This window comes from Pelodiscus sinensis, unplaced genomic scaffold (genome assembly GCF_049634645.1).
Source record: "Pelodiscus sinensis isolate JC-2024 unplaced genomic scaffold, ASM4963464v1 ctg126, whole genome shotgun sequence".
Taxonomy (NCBI): Eukaryota; Metazoa; Chordata; order Testudines; family Trionychidae; genus Pelodiscus; species Pelodiscus sinensis.
In genome coordinates this window covers 93,813-113,372 of record NW_027465898.1, presented here as the reverse complement: position 1 = coordinate 113,372, position 19,560 = coordinate 93,813, and the positions used below count along the sequence as shown (strand labels likewise).

Here is a 19,560-nt window from a genome sequence, read left to right as displayed (position 1 = left end):
CCAGGGCCAGCAGCGCGTCTGAGAGGGGCAGTTCCCCCCCCCCCGCCGCCCAGAAACTGCCGCCCGTCGCACATCGCCGCGGAGCCGTTCTGTGCTGGGCGCTGCCGGGAGCGGCTCCCGTAGGACTGGGCGCTGCCGGGAGCCGTGTCCTCTGGGGCGTTTCCTCGCCCTCCGACCCGAGGGAAAACGCGACAGGCAGCACGTTGCTATAAGGCAGCGGCTTCTACATTGAACCTGCCCCCAGCACAGAGCCGGCCCGGTGTGTGGCCTCTGCCCCAGGCCTGGGGAGTCACCGCCCCCCCAGACGGTCGCTCAGCCCAATGAACGGAAGGTTTATTGGTTCGGAGCCGGGAGCTGGGCACAGTCCGTGCTATTGCTCTGGGGGAGCAGGGCCTGGGGTCTGGGGCCTGGCCCCCTCCTGCTCCGCCCCCTCCCTGGTCCTCAGACCAGCCCAGACTCACCCGCCCCCAGGCTCAGTCCCCAGCCCACAGTCACCAGCCTCCCCTTTGTGCCCCGCCCAGCCCAGGGTGTTACCTGCTGTCCCCTCGCCTCAGGCTGAGAGGCTGCACCCAGGGAGTCATGCTCAGTTGCCCCCTCCTCGTCCAGACAGTGTGCCGTGCCTGGGGAAACTGAGGCACACACGCACAGAGTCACTACAGAGCTGCACTGGCTGGATCCATCTGCTCCCCCCACTGACGCTCTCTCTGCTCCTCGCACAGAAATGCTGCCCAGGCCCACGGTGACGCCCAACCAGACCCTGGTGCCTGAGAACGGGACCTTCTCCCTCACGTGTAACAGCTCCCCCAGCGCCGACACCCGGCTCTGGCTCCAGGACGGGGAGCCCCTTGGGCCCAGCCGGCGGCTGGTGCTGTCCCCCGACAACCACACCCTGACGGTGCTAAACGTCACCCGGGGCGACGCCGGCGCCTACCAGTGCGAGGTCGGGAACGCCGTCAGCTCCAACCGCAGCGAGCCCAGCCCCGTGACAGTGACCTGTGAGTAGCCGCATCCCCGGCCCTGCTGGCCCTATCCGGCCACCAAGATACAGCTGCTTCTGGGGTGGGGCGTGTGGCTTTGGTCACCAGAGACCCCTCTCTGGTGCCACCGTCTCCTGCTCCGTCTCTCTCTGTGTAGATGGGCCAGACTCCGCCAGGATAGACCCACCAGGCCCCATCCTCCTGCCCCTGGGGTCCCCTCTGACCCTCACGTGTGTCGCCGACTCCGTCCCAGCCCCGAACTATCGCTGGGCTCTCAACGGCACCGACACTGGCCAGACCGGCAGCAGCTTCACCTTGACCCTCACGACCAGCGCTCAGCAGGGCACGTACGAGTGCCAGGCTCACAACTCGGGCACCAACCTCACTGCCTGGGCGTCGGTCGCCGTGCGGGTGCCAGGGCCGGGTGAGTCCCTGGGAGGGAGCTGGACTCTGCAGATGCTATGGGGCAGCGCAGCGCTAGGGGGCCCTGGGCTGCAGGTACCTGGGGCTCAGCAGGGGGCGCTCTTCTCTGGCAGGCAGGGCTCCTCCAATGGGCGCTAGGGGGTGCTGTGGGGTGGAGGGTGGGGGGGGACTGTGGCTGTAACACCCCTCTCCCGTCTCTCCCCAGATTCCCCTCCCCCGAGTGCCGATTCGGGTCTCTCTGCCGGGGCCATCGCTGGGATCGTCATCGGGTCCCTGGCGGGGGTGGCGCTGGCCGGAGTCGCGGCCTATTTCCTCTGTGAGTTACAGCCCCCACCCCAGGAGAGCCGGGACGCCTGGGTTCTCACCCCAGCTCTGGGAGGGGAGTGAGGGCTAGTGGTTAGAGCTGGGCAGGGCTGGGAGCCAGGATTCCTGGCTATCAGAGTGGTGGCCGTGTTACTCTGAATCTGCAAAAGCGGCGAGGAGTCCCGTGGTTTCGTGGGTCTGCTTCTCCAACACTTCGATTCGTCTACAGGCAGTCCCCGGTTACGTACAAGATAGGGACTGTAGGTTTGTTCTTAAGTTGAATTTGTATGTAAGTTGGCCAGTTCTGACTTACATACAGAATCAACTTAAGAACCCCAGGCATCCCCAAGTCAGCTGCTGCTGAAACTGATCAGCAGCTGATTCCAGGAAGCCTGGGGCAGAGCAACTCTGCCTCGGGCTTCCTGTAGTCAGCGCTGGTCAGTTTCAGCAGAAGCTGACTTGGGGACGCCTGGGGCAGAGCAGCTGGGGTGCTGCCGGGTTGCTCCAGTAGTGCCCAGAGCGGCGCTGCAGGACCAATCGGCAGCGCCCCAGCTGCTCTGCCCCAGAGTCCAAAACAAAAGCCTAGTCTGCTGGGGGGGAGGGGAGCACACTAGCTGTGCTCCCCCCCCCCCAGCAGACCAGGGACACGGGGAGCAGAGCCGCAGCGGCAGCGGGGTGCCGCGACTCTGAGGCTTTGCTCTGGCAAAGCCTCAGAGGCAGGGACCCCGCCACGGCTGCGGCTTCAGTCCCGGTGCCTGTGGTCTGCTGGGGACCGTCCCCAGCAGACCACAAGCACCCAGACTGAAGCGGCAGCAGCGGCGGTTCCCCACGCCTCTGAGGCTTTGCTCTGGCAAAGCCTCAGAAGCGCGGGAACCCGCCCGGTGCACCTGGTCTGCTGGAGACGGTCTCCAGCAGACCAGGGGCACTGGAGCAGCTTACGAACGGGGCTTTCTCGCCCCGACCTCCTTGGCGAGAAAGCCCCGTTCGTAAGTGCGGATCCGACGTAAGTCAGATCCGCGTAAGTCGGGGACTGCCTGTATAAGGTGACACAGGATCCTTGCCGCTTCTGCAGGATTCCTGGGTTGTCTCCGGAGCTCTGGGAGCGGGGTGGGGGCTAGTGGTTAGAGTTGGGCGGGGCTGGGAGCCAGGATTCCTGGGTTGTCTCCCCAGCTCTGGAAGGGGGGTGGGGGCTAGTGGTTAGAGCTGGGCACCAGGATCCCGGTTCCAGCGTCTCTGATGCTCCTCCCAGACTCTCGCTGCTGGAACAAGCCCCCCCAGGCGAAAGCGGCGCCCGTCCTGGTGTACGAGAACCTGCCCCCGACAGCCTGTGCCGGGGGGGCGGTGAGTGACAAGGGCTCAGCCCCGCCCCCTCCTCTGTGGCACCCTCAGTCCCGACCCGCAGCCCCTGCCTGGGGGTCTCACAAACCCGGGGTCCCTCTGACTCTGCCGAGATCCCCTTGGGGCCGGGGAGGACATTTCTGGAGTCTGGTTTTAACACCCCTCTTCTCTCCCTCCGCTCTAGGCCCCACCCAGGAGCCCCCCTGACCCTGGCCCCACGTACGAGGTGAGCCCTCGCCCCGGCCCTGCGTCCTTGCCCCAGGGGTTCGGGCCCAGTGGGGGGAGGGGGAGCTGCCCCCCCCCAAACCCGCTGGCTGAGGAGGGGGCTGGTTATCTCACCCCAGAGCTGGGGGGGGCAGCGGGAGCCCGAGGGACCAGCCAGGATGGGCTGGGGGCCAGCACTGTGTGGGGGGGCTGCAGAGCCCCGTGGGGAGAGGTGGGGGGCTGGGCCATGCAGGGGGGTCCCCGGTTCTCTGCGGGGGCATCTCTGGCTGACCCGTCCCTGTCGCCCCCAGACGCTGCAGCCGCGACAGCCGGATGTGTACGAGGAGCTGAAGTGACCCCCCCCAACCCTCTTCCCCGGCCCCCCGGTGCATGCTGGGAAAGGCGCGTCCCTGAGCCTGGGACCCACTGCCCCGGGGCGTGAAAGGGAGAAAGAGTCACAGCCCAGCCCGGGGCCCGTCTGTCCGTCCATGCTGCTCCCCGGGGGCCCTCACCGCGGCGTCTGGGCGTCTCTGGGGCCTCGACCCAGGCGGCGGGGGCTGGGCTAATCCCCCCTGCTCTGGGGGGAGGGTTCCAGGTGTCTGGGATTCAACCCGACAGTCCGGTTTGGGGCCTCTGTCCAGTAAAACATCCAGAAAATCCCAGAGATGCGCAGTGGCCGGGATTTCCTGGGTTTCCGGCGGGCGCTGAGGGAAGCCGGGCGGGGGCTGGGCACCGAGGGGCTCACGGGCCCCTGGCTCTGCCGCTCACAGACCCTGCCCCAAGGGGAGCCACTGCCAGGGGGTTGTCTCCAGCCGGGAGCAGAGGCCATTGGGGGGCACATGGGACCTGAGGCTGGGGGCTGGACCCACATCTTGGGGGTGGGGGCCAGCCAGGAGTGGGGGAGGGGTTGACAGGCGGGGGCTGGACCCACAGGGGCGGCCGGGGCGGGTTCAGGAGTCGGGCTCCGGGCAGCGTCTCCCCAGTTTAGTCTCCAGGTTCCCCATCGCCCTGTTCACTCCAGCGCCTCCTGCTCCGGCGCTGGGCAATAAACAGCCGGCTGTCTCGTCACGCCCGGGCGTGCTGGGGCTGGGCAGGGGGGTCAGGGGTGAGCCATGGGGATGGGGTGATGGGGTCAGGGCTGAGTGGTGTGGCTGGGGGGGTCAGGGGTGAGCCATGGGGATGGGGTGATGGGGTCAGGGCTGAGTGGTGTGGCTGGGGGGGGGTCAAGGGTGAGCCATGGGGATGGGGTGATGGGGTCAGGGCTGAGTGGTGCGGCTGGGGGGGGTCAGGGGTGAGCCATGGGGATGGGGTGATGGGGTCAGGGCTGAGTGGTGTGGCTGGGGGGGGTCAGGGGTGAGCCATGGGGATGGGGGGTGGGGTCAGGGCTGAGTGGTGTGGCTGGGGGGGTCAGGGGTGAGCCATGGGGATGGGGGGTGGGGTCAGGGCTGAGTGGTGTGGCTGGGGGGGGTCAGGGGTGAGCCGTGGGGATGGGGGGTGGGGTCAGGGCTGAGTGGTGCGGCTGGGGGGGGGTCAGGGGTGAGCCATGGGGATGGGGGGTGGGGTCAGGGCTGAGTGGTGTGGCTGGGGGGGGTCAGGGGTGAGCCATGGGGATCGGGGGTGGGGTCAGGGCTGAGTGGTGCGGCTGGGGGATTGGGGCTGAGCCCTAGCCCTGAGTCCCTGTAGCCAGCCAGAAACCCTCCCCCCCCCCCCCGACACCCTTGGGAGAGAGAATCCCTGAGAGCTCCCGGGCCCCCTGGATGCGAGACAGGAAGCAGAGAACAGCGGCAATTGGGCAGCAGGCGGGGCCTGGGGCAGCCTGGGGCTGGTACCAGCATGGACGTGCCTGCACCCCCCCCCCCGGAAGAGGAACCCCCCCCAGCAGACACAGGGAGTCCGGCCCGTGATTCACTCACCTCCACCTCTCGGTGCAAACTGAGCGTCGGGCCCTGCGGGAACGGGCGGCACAAACACCTTCCAACCTAACTGGCATTTTAGTGACAAGAGACGCGTCCACGCGAGCACAGGGGTACGAATTGGGGCCCGCGCCCCCTCCAATGGGAGAGCCCCCCACAGGCCTGCTGGGCAGCTGGGCTCGGACCCTTCCTCCCACTGGCTGCTGCCCATTGGGAGCGAGAGGAGCCTGGCTTCGCCAGAGGAAGGGCGCAGGGCTCAGAACGTGCCTGCCGGTGTCTATTCTGCATTGAATGGGAGCTCAGAGCCCGCCGGGATTCATGGGACCTGCAAGTGACTTTGTGTCACTTCTGTCCGTGCTGTTTGCAGTGGCGGTGCGATCGGTAACAGCGGGAACAGGAACAGCTCAGCTCGCCTGTCGCTCAGCTAAGCTGCGGTCCCTGCTGCGCCCCTTGGCCGGGGCAGCCACCGCTCCCCCCCCCCCCCCGCCCCTGCTGCGCCCCTTGGCCGGGGCAGCCACCGCTCCCCCCCCCCCGCCCCTGCTGCGCCCCTTGGCCGGAGCAGCCACCGCTCCCCCCCCACCCCCAGACACGTGGAGCTGCCCGAGGCTGCCAGGTCAGGCGGGGACGGCACCGCGTGCGCTGGGCGCTGGGGGGGGGGCACCCATGTGCCGGGGGGGGGGGGGGCTGCGCATGCGTCACACTCATAGAATCATAGAATCATAGGACTGGAAGGGACCTCGAGAGGTCATCGAGTCCAGCCCCCCGCCCTCAAGGCAGGACCACGCTCCGTCTACACCATCCCTGACAGATGTCTATCCAACCTGTTCTTAAATATCTCCAGAGAGGGAGATTCCACCACCTCCCTTGGCAATTTATTCCAATATTTGACCACCCTGACAGTTAGGAATTTTTTCCTAATGTCCAATCTAAACCTCCCCTGCTGCACTTTAAGCCCATTACTCCTTGTCCTGTCCTCAGAAACCAAGAGGAACAAATTTTCTCCTTCCTCCTTGTGACACCCTTTTAGATATTTGAAAACCGCTATCATGTCCCCCCTTAATCTTCTTTTTTCCAAACTAAACAAGCCCAGTTCATGAAGCCTAGCTTCATAGGTCATGTTCTCTAGACCTTTAATCATTCTTGTCGCTCTTCTCTGGACCCTTTCCAATTTCTCCACATCTTTCTTGAAATGTGGCGCCCAGAACTGGACACAGTACTCCAGCTGAGGCCTAACTAATGCAGAGTAGAGCGGCAGAATGACTTCACCAGTTTTGCTTACAACACACCTGTTGATACAACCTAGAATCATATTTGCTTTTTTTGCAACAGCATCACACTGTTGACTCATATTCAACTTGTGGTCCACTATGACCCCTAGATCCCTTTCCGCCATGCTCCTTCCTAGACAGTCGCTTCCCATCTTGTATGTATGAAACTGATTGTTCCTTCCTAAGTGGAGCACTTTGCATTTCTCCTTATGAAACCTCATCCTGTTTACCTCTGACCATTTCTCTAACTTGCTAAGGTCATTTTGAATTATGTCCCTATCCTCCAAAGAAGTCGCAACCCCACCCAGTTTGGTATCATCTGCAAACTTACTAAGCGTACTCTCTATCCCAATATCTACATCATTGATGAAGATATTGAACAGTACGGGTCCCAAAACAGACCCTTGAGGAACTCCACTTGTTATCCCTTTCCAGCAGGATTTAGCACCGTTAACAACAACTCTCTGACTACGGTTATCCAGCCAGTTATGCACCCACCTTATCGTGGCCCTATCTAAGTTATATTTGCCTAGTTTATCAATAAGAATATCATGCGAGACCGTATCAAATGCCTTACTAAAGTCTAGGTATATGACATCCACCGCTTCTCCCTTATCCACAAGACTCTGGGGGGCGGCGCCGCGCTCCCGGGGCCGGGACGTGCAAAGGGCTCGGGCTGGCCCCGCCCCCGCCGCCCCTCCCCCCGCTATTTCAGGGTTTGACCGGACGGAGCCGGCGGGAGACACAAACCGGATCCAGCTGCGCCCCCTGCCTGAGCCCCTCCCCCGCCCTTCCCCCATCCCAGGCGCTCTCAGCTGTCACCCCCCTGGTGCCTCCCCGCTCCCCACCCCACAGCCCCTCCCCCCTTCCGGTGCCCCTCGCTCCCACCCCACTGCCCCTACCCCCTTCCGGTGCCCCCCCCCCGCTCCCCACCCCACAGCCCCTACCCCCTTCCGGTGCCCCCCCCCCGCTCCCCACCCCACAGCCCCTCCCCCCTTCCGGTGCCCCCCCGCTCCCCACCCCACAGCCCCTCCCCCCTTCCGGTGCCCCTCGCTCCCACCCCACTGCCCCTACCCCCTTCCGGTGCCCCCCCCGCTCCCCACCCCACAGCCCCTACCCCCTTCCGGTGCCCCCCCCGCTCCCCACCCCACAGCCCCTCCCCCCTTCCGGTGCCCCTCGCTCCCACCCCACTGCCCCTACCCCCTTCCGGTGCCCCCCCCCGCTCCCCACCCCACAGCCCCTCCCCCCTTCCGGTCCCCCCCCCGCTCCCCACCCCACAGCCCCTACCCCCCCCTTCCGGTGCCCCTCGCTCCCACCCCACAGCCCCTACCCCCCCCCGCCGGTGCCCCTCGCTCCCACCCCACAGCCCCTACCCCCCCCCTGCCGGTGCCCCTCGCTCCCACCCCACTACCCCTCCCCCCCTTTCGGTGCCCCTCGCTCCCACCCCACTGCCCCTACCCCCCTTCCGGTGCCCCTCACTCCCACCCCACTGCCCCTACCCCCCCTTCCGGTGCCCCTCGCTCCCACCCCACAGACCCTCCCCCCTTCCGGTGACCCTCGCTCCCACCCCACAGACCCTCCCCCCTTCCGGTGCCCCTCACTCCCACCCCACTGCCCCTACCCCCCTGCCGGTGCCCCTCACTCCCAGCCTGATTGAGGGAGAGGGGAGCTTTGGGGGCTCCATGCAGAGGGGTTCTCAGTGCCGGATGTTACTGGGGTGACCCCCCCCTTTCCTCCCCGGTTCTCGGGAGCAGGTCCCACTCACGGGGGGCTGGGCGCCTGCTGGTTTTCACGTGGAAGGAGATCCTGGTCCCCAGCGGGGATGTTCTGTGGTCGGGATCCCCCCCCCCGGCTGCAGTCCCTGGCTCCTAACCCATATACACGGGCGGCGCCTCCGCCTGGCCGGCCCTGGACACAGGCACGGAGCCTCGGGAGACGCCAGGAATAAAATCGGCCCAGCAGTGACCCGGCTCTCGCCCCAGGGCAGCGACTCCGCACGATACACACTGCACGGCTCGCTGGTCGCACGCAAGGGACACGCCTGTACTCAGCGCCGTGCACACACAGGGCGGAACCACCCACAGGGACTAGCAGCCTTACAGTACAGAGAAACACAGGAACCCATCGAGCCGGCGTTTGCACTGAACCATCTACCCCTCAGAGTCCAGGTCACTGGCAGGGCTGCAGCCGCAGAGGAGGGTCCGTGTGTGTGAGTCCAAGCGGAGCAGCCGGCTGCAAACTCCCTCCCCACTGGAGCCGCCTCCGGCAAATGCCAGCAGCTCCTTGCGGGGGGGGGGGGGGGGGGGGTTGTCGTTGCAGGGCCCAGCCCAGAACTGGACCCGGCGACTGGAGCCCTGGTGCCCCCGGCCTGCTCAGCGCACACGGCCGGCTCCAGCCAGATGCAGACAAGGGGGGACCCGGCACCGGCCCAGCGAGGGGGGGACATTGGGCGGGGAGAAGACGGGTCCAAGTGACCCTGTTACCTGCAGAGACACTGGCGGGGGGGGGGGGGGGGGGCTGTTGCTGGGGGCACTGGGGCCTGGGCTGGCAGACGTGTTGGAGGCAGAGGGGCGGCCCCCCCAGGAGGGAATAGGCCCCCCAAGAGGGTCGCTGCACTGGAGGGGGATCCCCGAGAACGGGTTACCCCACTGGATGGGGCAGGTTCTCCCTAGGGATGCACATGACACCTGCCCCCCTGCCCCGGGCTCCCTCACTCCCCTGGCCGGCTTCCAAGGCAGCGTGGCTGAGTGGGGGGGGGCTGTCACCCCTGGGGTGCGCTGGCCGGGCTGGGCTGGTGGGTGGGGACCAAGTGAGACGCGGACCAAGGGCCCATCTACCCGGCCTCCCGTCAGCGCCCCGAGGACGTGGCAGGAAAAGCTGCAGTCGCTGGTGTGGCAAGAACTGGCCTGCGGTTCTACCCGTCGATCTGGCCTCAGGCTGCAGTTGCCTGGCACCTCCAGGAACGGAGGGCGGGGGGGGGGGGGGAGCTGGCTTCTCCCACCACTAATTATACCTTCCCTGCCCGCCCCACCCCCATTCCCCTGCAGGCCCCACAGCACCTCCCAGCCTCATGCAGCCCCCTTTCCCGTCAGCCCCCCCAGCCTGAGACACCCCCCATTTCTCCTCCTCTGCTGTTTTCACAAGACCCCCCCTTCCTCTCCTCCATCCACCCTCCCCCATCCAGCCCCCCACTTCCCCTTCCCCTCCCTTACCACACTGGCAGGCCCCTCCCCCAGCCATCCACTCCTCCCTATCCAGCCCCCACTTCCCCTTCCCCTCTCTTACCACTTAGGCCGGCCCCTCCCCTCCCACATCCAGCCCCCCACTTCTCTGCCCCCCCATAAATCTCCCTGCTCTCCCCCACCCTCCCATGCTGGTCTGTGGGCACCAGCTCATGCCTGGGGCTGGGGGAGGGGAGGGGCCCCGCGGCAGCATGGAGGAGCCAAACCTGCCCCCCCCCCCAGGTCTCCGGGTTCGTGGCTCCCCTGGCGCCCCCTGCCCCTCCCCCTCACAGCCGGGCGGGGCAGGTCCCCGCGATGAGGAAGCCGCCCAAGGCCGAGTCCCCCGGTGACGTCTGTCCCACGCTGGCCCTGCCGGGGACCCAGGGGACCGGGCGCTGGGCAGCCCCCCCCCAGCCGCGTCCGTCCCCGGTGTAGCGAGCAAAACACTACTCAGAATTTGTGACTTTGGGTGCACTGAGCATGCGCACCCGAACTGAGCAAACTCAGTGTCCCTCGCTGTAGCCGCTGCCCTCTCTCTGCCCTCACTGCCTCCTCAGATTTGCTCTCCCCCCCCCCCGCAGCGGCCAGGCCTGTCTGTCTGGGTCCGTGCCGGGAGGGGAGTGTTTGGGGGGCAAGAAGGGGGATTCCTGGCCCGCCCGACTGAGGCAACTTCCCTTGGCCTGGCCGCCTGGTGCGCCCCCAGCCAGGCCCCAGAGACAGGCCGGGGTCTCCCTGGGGAGGGGCAGGGCCTGGCCAGTGACTCGGACCTCACGGGGAATGGCTGGGGGGGCTGCACCCTGGGGCGGTTGGGGGGAGGAGGGAGGGGGGAGGTTTCTCTCCGTTTCCTTTGTCACTTTCCTGCATCGGCGCTAAACAAACATGCGGCACAAACGGGTTTTTCTTCCTCTCCGGACGCCTGCGGGGCGATGGGTTCTGGGGGGCGGGGAGCCAGGGCTCCATGTAGCGGAGTTGGGGGGGGGACCAGACGGGGGGGGATCCAGGGCTGCGGGCGGGGAGGACCAGGCCTGGGGGGAGGGGGCAGCCAGGGCTCCGGGCGGGGGGAACCAGGCCGGAGGGGGAGGGGGGTAGCCAGGGCTCCGGGCGGGGGGAACCAGGCCGGAGGGGGAGGGGGCAGCCAGGGCTCCGGGCGGGGGGGACCAGGCCTGGGGGAAGGAGGGAGCCAGGGCTCCGGACGGGGGGGGACCAGGCCTGGGGGGAGGGGGGAGCCAGGGCTCCGGGCGGGGGGAACCAGGCCGGAGGGGGAGGGGGCAGCCAGGGCTCCGGGCGGGGGGGACCAGGCCTGGGGGAAGGAGGGAGCCAGGGCTCCGGACGGGGGGGACCAGGCCTGGGGGGAGGGGGGAGCCAGGGCTCCGGGCGGGGGGAACCAGGCCGGAGGGGGAGGGGGCAGCCAGGGCTCCGGGCGGGGGGGACCAGGCCTGGGGGAAGGAGGGAGCCAGGGCTCCGGACGGGGGGGACCAGGCCTGGGGGGGAGGGGGGAGCCAGGGCTCCGGGCGGGGGGGAACCAGGCCGGAGGGGGAGGGGGCAGCCAGGGCTCCGGGCGGGGGGGACCAGGCCTGGGGGAAGGAGGGAGCCAGGGCTCCGGACGGGGGGGACCAGGCCTGGGGGGAGGGGGGAGCCAGGGCTCCGGGCGGGGGGAACCAGGCCGGAGGGGGAGGGGGATTTCCAGGGATCTGGTTCATCTGAGTTTCTAGTGAAGCTCCATGAGGGACCCGGAGAAGAACACGTCCGTGTTCCCACCGGCCAGCGACACCCCCACTGGCTCCACCCCCCAGCTCTAACCACCAGCCCCCACTGCCCCCCCTCCCCGCGCTGGGGGAGGACCCACGAGTCCCTGTGCTGCCCAGTCTGTGCCGCGCTGGGAGCCCCCTGGCTGGGGGGGGGGGCAGACCCGGGGCTCCCCCCTGGTGACAGGGGTGAGGGTTAGCCCCAGCCTGCCCCAGTGAGGACAGGGGGTGAGCGGCTCCCCCTGGCAGCCCAGGCCCCTGGGCGTGGTGGTGACTCACTCTCGGGGGGGGTTCCCCCTGCCCTGCCCCTCGGCATCACTACAAGGAAAATGTCTCCAGCTGAGCAGCCCTTCCCCCGCCCCATGTGCACCCTGGAGTATCGGTGTGTCCCGGCGCTGACCCGTCCCGGTGTCCCCCCCCCCCCCGGTATCAGTGTGTCCCAGCGCTGGCCCGTCCCGGTGTCCCCCCCCCGGTATCAGTGTGTCCCAGCGCTGGCCCGTCCCAGTGTCCCCCCCCCGGTATCAGTGTGTCCCGGCGCTGGCCCGTCCCGGTGTGTCCCCCCCCCCCCGGTATCAGTGTGTCCCAGCGCTGGCCCGTCCCGGTGTCCCCCTCCCCCAGTATCGGTGTGTCCCGGCACTGGCCCGTCCCGGTGCCCTCTCCCCGGTACCGGTGTGTCCCGGCGCTGGCCCGTCCCGGTGTCCCACCCCCGGTATCGGTGTGTCCCGGCGCTGGCCCGTCCCGGTGTCCCACCCCCGGTATCGGTGTGTCCCGGCGCTGGCCCGTCCCGGTGTCCCACCCCCGGTATCGGTGTGTCCCGGCGCTGGCCCGTCCCGGTGTCCCCCCCGGTATCGGTGTGTCCCGGCGCTGGCCCGTCCCGGTGTCCCCCCCGGTATCGGTGTGTCCCGGCGCTGGCCCGTCCCGGTGTCCCAACCCCGGTATCGGTGTGTCCCGGCGCTGGCCTGTCCCGGTGTCCCATCCCCGGTATCGGTGTGTCCCGGCGCTGGCCCGTCCCAGTGTACCCCTCCCCCGGTATCGGTGTTTCCTGGGGCTGGCCCGTCCCGGTGTCCCATCCCCAGTATCGGTGTGTTCTGGTGCTTGCCTTTCCCTATGTCCCCCCCCCCCCCAGTATCCGTGTGTCCCGGCGCTGGCCCATCCCAGTGTCCTGCCCCCGGTATTGGTGTGTCCTGGCGCTGGCCCGTATCGGTGTGTCCTGGTGCTGCCCCGTCCCAGTGTCGCCCCCCCCGGTATCAGTGTGTCCCGGCGCTGGCCCGTCCCTGTGTCGTCCCCCCCCCGGTATCGGTGTGTCCTGGTGCTGGCCCGTCCCAGTGTCCCCCCCCCATTGGTGTGTCCCGGCGCTGGCCTGTCTGGGTCCCGACCACACTCACTTCGGGAGTCGTGGGGACGATTTTGCCATTTCATTTGCTACAAACAACATCGACTGTGAGATAAATGCCCCCTGTGAACACCCCCTGCCACCGCCCCCAGCCATCCGCCCTGCAGCCCCCGGCCCAGCGCCTGTCTGATGGGGGGGTCAGGGTCCCTTTGTCAGCTGATTGTTCACACACCCTGCACAGCCCCCTCCCACCCAGACCCCGTGCTAACAGTGTGAACCCAGGAGCCCCCGCGCTGGAACCCACCAGAGCCCCCCCTCCCCCCCCACACACACACCTGGGCTCAATTGTGAGGCACTTGCGAGAGGGGACAGCGAGCAGACGAGTGAACGTGGATTCACCAAGGGCGAGTCCTGCCTGGCCAACCCGCCCGGCGTCTCTGCCGAGGTTCCTGGCTCTGGAGGGGGGAGGAGTCGGGGGGGGGGGCTAGCCTGGGTTTCAGCAAAGCTTTGACCCGTCTCCCCCGGTGTTCGTGCCGGCGGGTGAGGGCGTCGCATTGGGAACCGGCACTGGGCCGTGGGTACGGAGCCGGCTGGACTGCCGGGCCCCGCGGGCCGTGATCGAGGGCTGATGGCAGGCTGGCCGCCGGGTTCTAGCGGAGGACCCCAAGGGTCGGTTCTAGGGCCGGTTTTGCCAGAGAAACCTGCCACCCCGCCCTGCCTGCTCCCGGCTAGGGGAGGAAAAGCCCTTTGCTCGGAGCAGGGCGGGTCTCTCCCCTTGCAGGGGCGGCCTGTGGAAGTGAATCGGGGGGGGGGGCGGGGGAGCCGCCAAGAGGGGGGATCGGGAAGGGAGCGCCCTGGGGAGACTGGACTGGAGACGCCCTGGGAGTCAGGCAGCGAGGGCCCGTCCTGGGACCCTCTTGGAAGCAGCAGGGAAAAGGCCCCACAAGTCTCCCTGCGCACGGCGCTGTGGACTGGCCGGGCAGGAGAGGGAGGAATCGGAGGCTCTTGCAGGGGGACCCGGGTTTCCCTCTTGTCCACGGGGAGCAGCGATCCGGCTCCACCCTCCCCCGCCTGCCTCACCCCCCAGTGCAGTGAGGGGAGCAACTAGTGGGAACACGATGGGGTGTGGGAGTGTGTGTGGGAGTGTGGGGGGTTTGCAGGGGGCGTGAGTGGGTGTGGGAGTGTGAGTGTGTGTGTGAGTGTGGGGGGTTTGCAGGGGGCGTGAGTGGGTGTGGGGGTGTGAGTGTGTAGGGGAGTGTGGGGGGTTTGCAGGGGGCGTGAGTGGGTGTGGGGGTGTGAGTGTGTAGGGGTGTGCAGGGGGTGTGAGTGTGTGGGGGGGAGTGTGCAGGGGGTGTGAGTGCGTGTGGGGGGGGGGGTTTCTCTGTGTGACAGTGAGCTGGATCATACCCCAATGGGAAAGTTTGCACTGATCTATCTCTGCTCAGTAAACGCGCCTGTTGCCTTTCCCCCTGAGGAAGATCCCGGTTCCGTTCAGCCACCAGGGTGTCAGGCGCCAGGGTGCCCCAGGCAGACAGAGCCCGGGACCCAGGAGCGGGGCCGAGCTGCGGGCTGGGCACAGGGTGACAGGAGGGGGGGAGGCGGGAACCAGGAGCAGGCTCAGTCCGGGGGCCGCGATGCAGCAGCTGGGAGGAAGCCGGGCCCTTTGGGGTTTGGGCTGGTGGGGGCGAGCGCGGGCCGTGGGGGGTCGGGGCCGGATGAGGCGCCCCACAGAACCGCCGGGGAGCCAGGACCTGCACGGCCAATGCCTGGCAGGGCCCCGCAGCGGTGAGTCCCGCAGATCCTGCGGCCCCGGGCCACGTGAGCCGAGCAGAACGCGCCCGCTCTCCCCGCCAGGGGCCCGGAGCCGCCCCTGGTCCGGGTCCGGGTCGCTGCCCACTGGGGCCACTTTTCGCTCGGCAGCCTTCGAGTTTCCACGAGGGGGCGGTCGCGGGCAGGGCGGGGGGGGGTTTGCGGAGGGGGGGCTGCCCCCAGGGGCGCCCCCCCCTCGTGTGACCTGCCCGTCGGCCAGGACCCGGTGCCTGCGCTGAGCCGGGCGGGGGCGGAGCTTCCTGCCCCCCCTTCTCCCTCTGCCCCCCCCCCCCCTCGCTCTGCCCTTCGCCCCGCTGGGACCCGGCGTCTGACACCCGGCGCGTCCCGCGGCAGCGACGGGCGATGGAGCGAGGCCCCTGCCGGCCGGGCGGCCCTTGGGCCCGGGTTCTCCTGGCAGGTCAGAGCGGGGGGACGACCCAGGTGTCCGGGGAAGCAGCAGGGCTGAGCTGCGGGGACCCCAGGGCGCAGGAGGGGGCCGAGGCTTCCTTCCCCAGGCCGGTTCTGTCCCCAGCCCCTGGGCCCCGCACCAGCCCCTGGGCCCCGCAGATCCTGCTTCGCAAGGGGAGGTTCGCAGGGAGCAGCTGTTTGTGTCTCGCTGCCTCAGGGCATGGGGGGGCACAACCCCCCCGCTTCTCCTCAGCCCCAGCCTGTGCGGTGACCCAGGGACCGGGCACCCCACGGGGGAGACCGCCCCCCCCACTGGTTCCTGCTCCAGGCCGCGGGGGAGCGGGCGGGTCGAGGTGGGAGGGGAAGTCGGGGCTGCCCTGCCAGAGCCCCCTGCCCCCTCCCGCTGCAGCAAAGGCTCCTGGGGAGGGGCCCTGGCAGCTGAGACGGGGCGGTCGGGGGAGGGGAGGGGAGGGGCGGGGCAGGGGACACGAAGGGCTGCCCGAGGGGGGCAAGGGAAAGCGGGGGGGCAGGTCGGGAGTGAGGGGCACCGTTAGTATCTGGGCTCCCCCCGCAGCCTCCGTCCTGGGCTCCTGCCTCCAGCCGGCGCCGGCCCAGAGCACCCGGCCCCCAGGGACCATCGTCCTCAGCCCGCCGAGCCCCGCGGTGGGAGGGGGCGTCAGCCTGGCCCCGCGGGATCCTCCGCAGAACGCGGTGACCTGCGGCTGGTACCGATCAGCGACCACTGATGAGCCCGGACGGATCCTCACTTACTACCCGTCGGCACCGTCTGATCCGATCACCGGCCCGGCGCACACGGGGCGGGAGACAGGGGGGCCGGGCTGCGCCCTGCACATCGCGGGGGTGACGCTCAGTGACACCGGGAACTACTCGCTGTGGATGGAGGCTCCGCCCAACAGAGTCCTCGCCGCGGTGCTTCTGCGCGTCTGGGGTAAGTGACACCCCGGGGACCCCCCCCTCGGGCTCCGGGCCTCTCCCCGGGGCTGAGCCCGCAGGGTCAAGGGGCTGGGGATGCAGAAAGCTGCTACCTCTGACATGCTGTTACTTAGAAACGCTTATGGGGCAATGCGCATGCGCGGTATCTCTGCACATGCTCAGTCGCTGCATTGAAGCCACTGCCCTTGGTTCTGCCCACTCTATAACTTTTCTGCTTCCTTACTTTTCCAAGGGGTTAAAAACGGAGAAAAGGGGCTAAACCGAGGAGGGGGGGTGAAACCTGACTGGGGGGGCGGGGAAGCGGCTTAGATTCGGGGCCGGGGTAAACTCAGGGCTGGGGGTGAGGGGAGGTCCATCCCCAGTACAGGCAGGGCAGAGGGGTACGGACAGTCACCCCCTGGGAGCGAGGCACCATCGCAGAGTGTCCCGGCCAGGGGGGCTTCTTCATTTGCTTAAACCTGCTCTTTTATCCTTTTCTCAGGGGAAGGCACTGAGCATGCTCGGTAGGGCTGCAGCGCCTCTGCCCTTCTCCCTTCCCTTACTAAGGAGAAGTCTTGCTTAGTACATTTTAAAAGGGGCTAAGGCAGGGCAGGAATCTCCTCACAGTTCGCACATTTGTGTTGTCTGCTGCCTGCGAATCACTGAGTTGCCCTCCCGTCCCTCTATCCCACTCTCATTGTAGTTTTGCTCCTTGCAAATGCTATTGCTGTGACTCGTAATTATTCTGCGCAGCGCCTGGCACTGTCCCCTTTGGTTTTGTTTCACCCGTTACTGCTCAGAAACACTTATGACCTACGAGGAGAGGCTGAGGGACTTGGGTCTGTTCAGTCTGCAGAAGAGCAGAGTGAGGGGGATTTGAAAGCACCCTTCAACTTCCTGAAGAGGGTTCCAGAGAAGCGAGAGGCTGGTCTCAGTGGGGGCAGGTGGCAGAACAAGGAGCAATGGGCTCAAGTTGCAGAGGGCAGGTCTAGGTTGGAAATTAGGAAAAACGATTTCCCTAGGAGGGTGGTGAAGCGCTGGGCTGGGTTCCCTGGGGAGGGGGGAGTCTCCATCCCTAGAGGAGTTTAAGTCTCGGCTTGACAAAGCCCTGGCCGGGTTGATTTAGTTGGATTGGTCCTGCCTAGAGCAGGGGGCTGGACTTGATGCCTCCTGAGGTCTCTGCCAGCTCTATGGCTCTGTGGTTCTACCAGAGCAATTCTTTGTGTGACTCTCCGAGAGCACTTGCTACCTTGTGTGTGTCGTTCCAGCCCTGCCTTCCTGAGGGCGTAATATCCAGCCCTGCAGACTCAGGAAAACCTCCCCCCCCCCCCCCCCCCCCGCATGTTCGCTTGAATCAAAACCGATCAAATAAAAAACCTTCCCACCACCCCTCCCCCCGTCTCTGCTTGAACCAAACCAACGAGCAGAGAAGGGGAACGACACCCCCAACCCCCAAAACCCCCCTCCCCGCATGCGCATCCCTCCATCCGTGTGCAGGGCAAGTCCGAGCCCAGAACCGCACTGAACTCTGGGACACAGAAACCCGGGTCGCACGGCCTGCTGGGAAATCCCTGCTCCCGATGCCAGTGACCCCTCGCCGGCCCACACCCAGGCCGATTCCGGGGATCGTCCCCGCTGGGAGCCAGGCGCTGGGGCTGCCCAGTTGAATGCTGAGGTCCCTGTAAGGCGGGGATGGGGCCCCCCGGCCCTCAGGCTGGGATGCTCCGGGCTCCCTCCCGCCCCCTGCAACAGGGCAGCTCGGCGCTGGCGCTCTGGCCATGCGGGGGAGGGGCTCTGAGGCGTGTCGCCCCCTGTACCCCGCGTGGCTGGAGCCCCAGTGCGGCTTGTCCTGCTGCGGCTGGGGGACCCCGAGCTCCGGGCGCTGGACCCTGCGCTGCGTGCTCTGCGGTGTAGGGCTGGTACTGCAGCGCCCCCAGCGCACCCAGCGTCAGGGGGGGCCCACGGTCAGGAGCCTCCCGCCCCCCTGCAATAGGGCAGCCAGGCGCGCTCCGTGCTGGGTCTGTGACGTCTGGGGAGCTGCAGTCCCCCATCAGCACCCAATCCTGCACGCTGGGTGTTTTTGGGGGTTGTTTGGAACCAGCCCCGCGTCCCCCTCTTCTGCCGGGGGCGGTGGGCTGGAGTGGGCCCCTCGTGTGACAGCGCCGCCCTGGTTCTCAGCCCTTAGCCCAACCCAGGGACTCTCAACACGCCCGTCTCCTGCGTCCACTCCGCCTCCGCCCCAGTGCGCACCTTCATCTAGAGGGCAACACCTCCAGCCTGTTTCCCTGCCTGTCCCTCCTGAGCAAGCTGTACCCTTCTGCGCCCATATTCCAGTCGTGTGTTCTCCCGCCGAGTCTCTGATGCCGCCGATGTCACCGTTGTCTTTATTTACTAGCACTTCCCGGTCTTCCTGCCTTTCCCCACACTCCTTGCATTTGTATACAGGCATCTAAGGGACTGATCTGATCTTGCATCCCACTTGTGCCTTGCCCCTGCTCTCTCTCTGCTCTTACAGCCCTCGCTCCCTCCCGTTTCTGGCCCAACGCCCAGGTCTCCATGTTCTTCACTTTGCTCACCTGTCCCCCTCGAACCTACTTTGAAGCCTCCTCACTAGGTTAGCCAGTCTGCATCCAAACAGGGTCTTTGCCTCCCTCAAGGCGTGAACCCCATCCCTGCCCAGCAGCCCTTCCTGGAACAGCGTCCCCTGGTCGAGGAAGCCAAAGCCCTCCTGGCGACACCATCTCCACAGCCAGGCATCCACCTCCAGGATGCACCTGCCTCTGCCTGGGCCCGACCTTTGACAGGAAGGACTGAAGAGACCCCCCCCACGCCCCAGACTGCTTCCCCCGCACGCCCAGAGCCCTGGAGTCTGCTCAGGGTCCCTCCTCGCAGTATCGCTGGTGCCCACAGGGGGAGCGGTCAGAGGGCCGGATGACCCTCGCCAATGCCTCCGTAACATCTCGCATACGGGCCCCGGCAGCAGCACCTCCCGGGATGACGTCCGGGGACAGACGGGCGCCTCCGTCCCCCCCAGAAGAGAGTCTCCGACCCCCACTCCCCTACGTTTCCTATTCACGGTGGTGGCAGTGGCCCGCCCAGCCTTGGGGGGTGCGAGGCGTCTCCTCCTCCGCTGTAGGGGTGAGTCCTTCTCTCCCGTGTCCAGAACAGCCTGGCAGTTCCCCAGAGCCACGGTGGGAGTGGGGTGGAGCGCTGCCTGCTGCCAGAAGTGACCCGCTGCCAACGTCCCCCCCGAGCCGTCTCCTCCTCCGCCTGCGGTCTCTGCAGTCCTGTGTCCCGGGACAGCTACCTCGGCTGTCTCCACGTGGACACCGGCCAGGAATTGTCCCGGTCTGTGGCCTCTGTCCCGGGGCGCGGGGAGTCAACAGCCCGCCCCTCCCCCACCCCAGACCGAGGCTCAGCCCAGGTGAGCAGTGACCAAGGCCAGGTGCCCCAGAGGGAGGGAATCAAACAGGTACTGATCAAGGGATCTCTGTCCTGCCATCCATCCCCACCCTGGGGTATGTCTACATTACCCCCCTAGTTCGAACTAGGGGGGTAGTGTAGACATACCCCCTCTGACAAACAGGCCAGGGACACCATTCCTACCCCCTGGCTAACAGCCATTTACAGACTTTACCACCATGAATTTATCTAGTTCTCTTTGAAACCCTGTTATAGTCCTAGC

The 19,560-nt window shown here is 67.2% G+C and overlaps 1 protein-coding gene across 5 annotated transcripts in view; it reads left to right on the top strand.

Annotated features, from left to right (window-relative positions):
• Positions 1-19,560, top strand: part of LOC142824341 (cell adhesion molecule CEACAM6-like) — a 70,221-nt gene that overhangs the window by 11,193 nt on the left and 39,468 nt on the right. For 4 of the 5 annotated variants that reach the window (XM_075916227.1, XM_075916226.1, XM_075916225.1 and 1 more), the window contains exons 3-4: positions 720-995; positions 15,517-15,891. In XM_075916227.1, coding sequence (XP_075772342.1) covers positions 720-995; positions 15,517-15,891 — 651 coding nt within the window. The remainder of the gene's footprint in view (positions 1-719; positions 996-15,516; positions 15,892-19,560) is intronic. The other variant, XM_075916228.1, reaches the window with a different exon arrangement.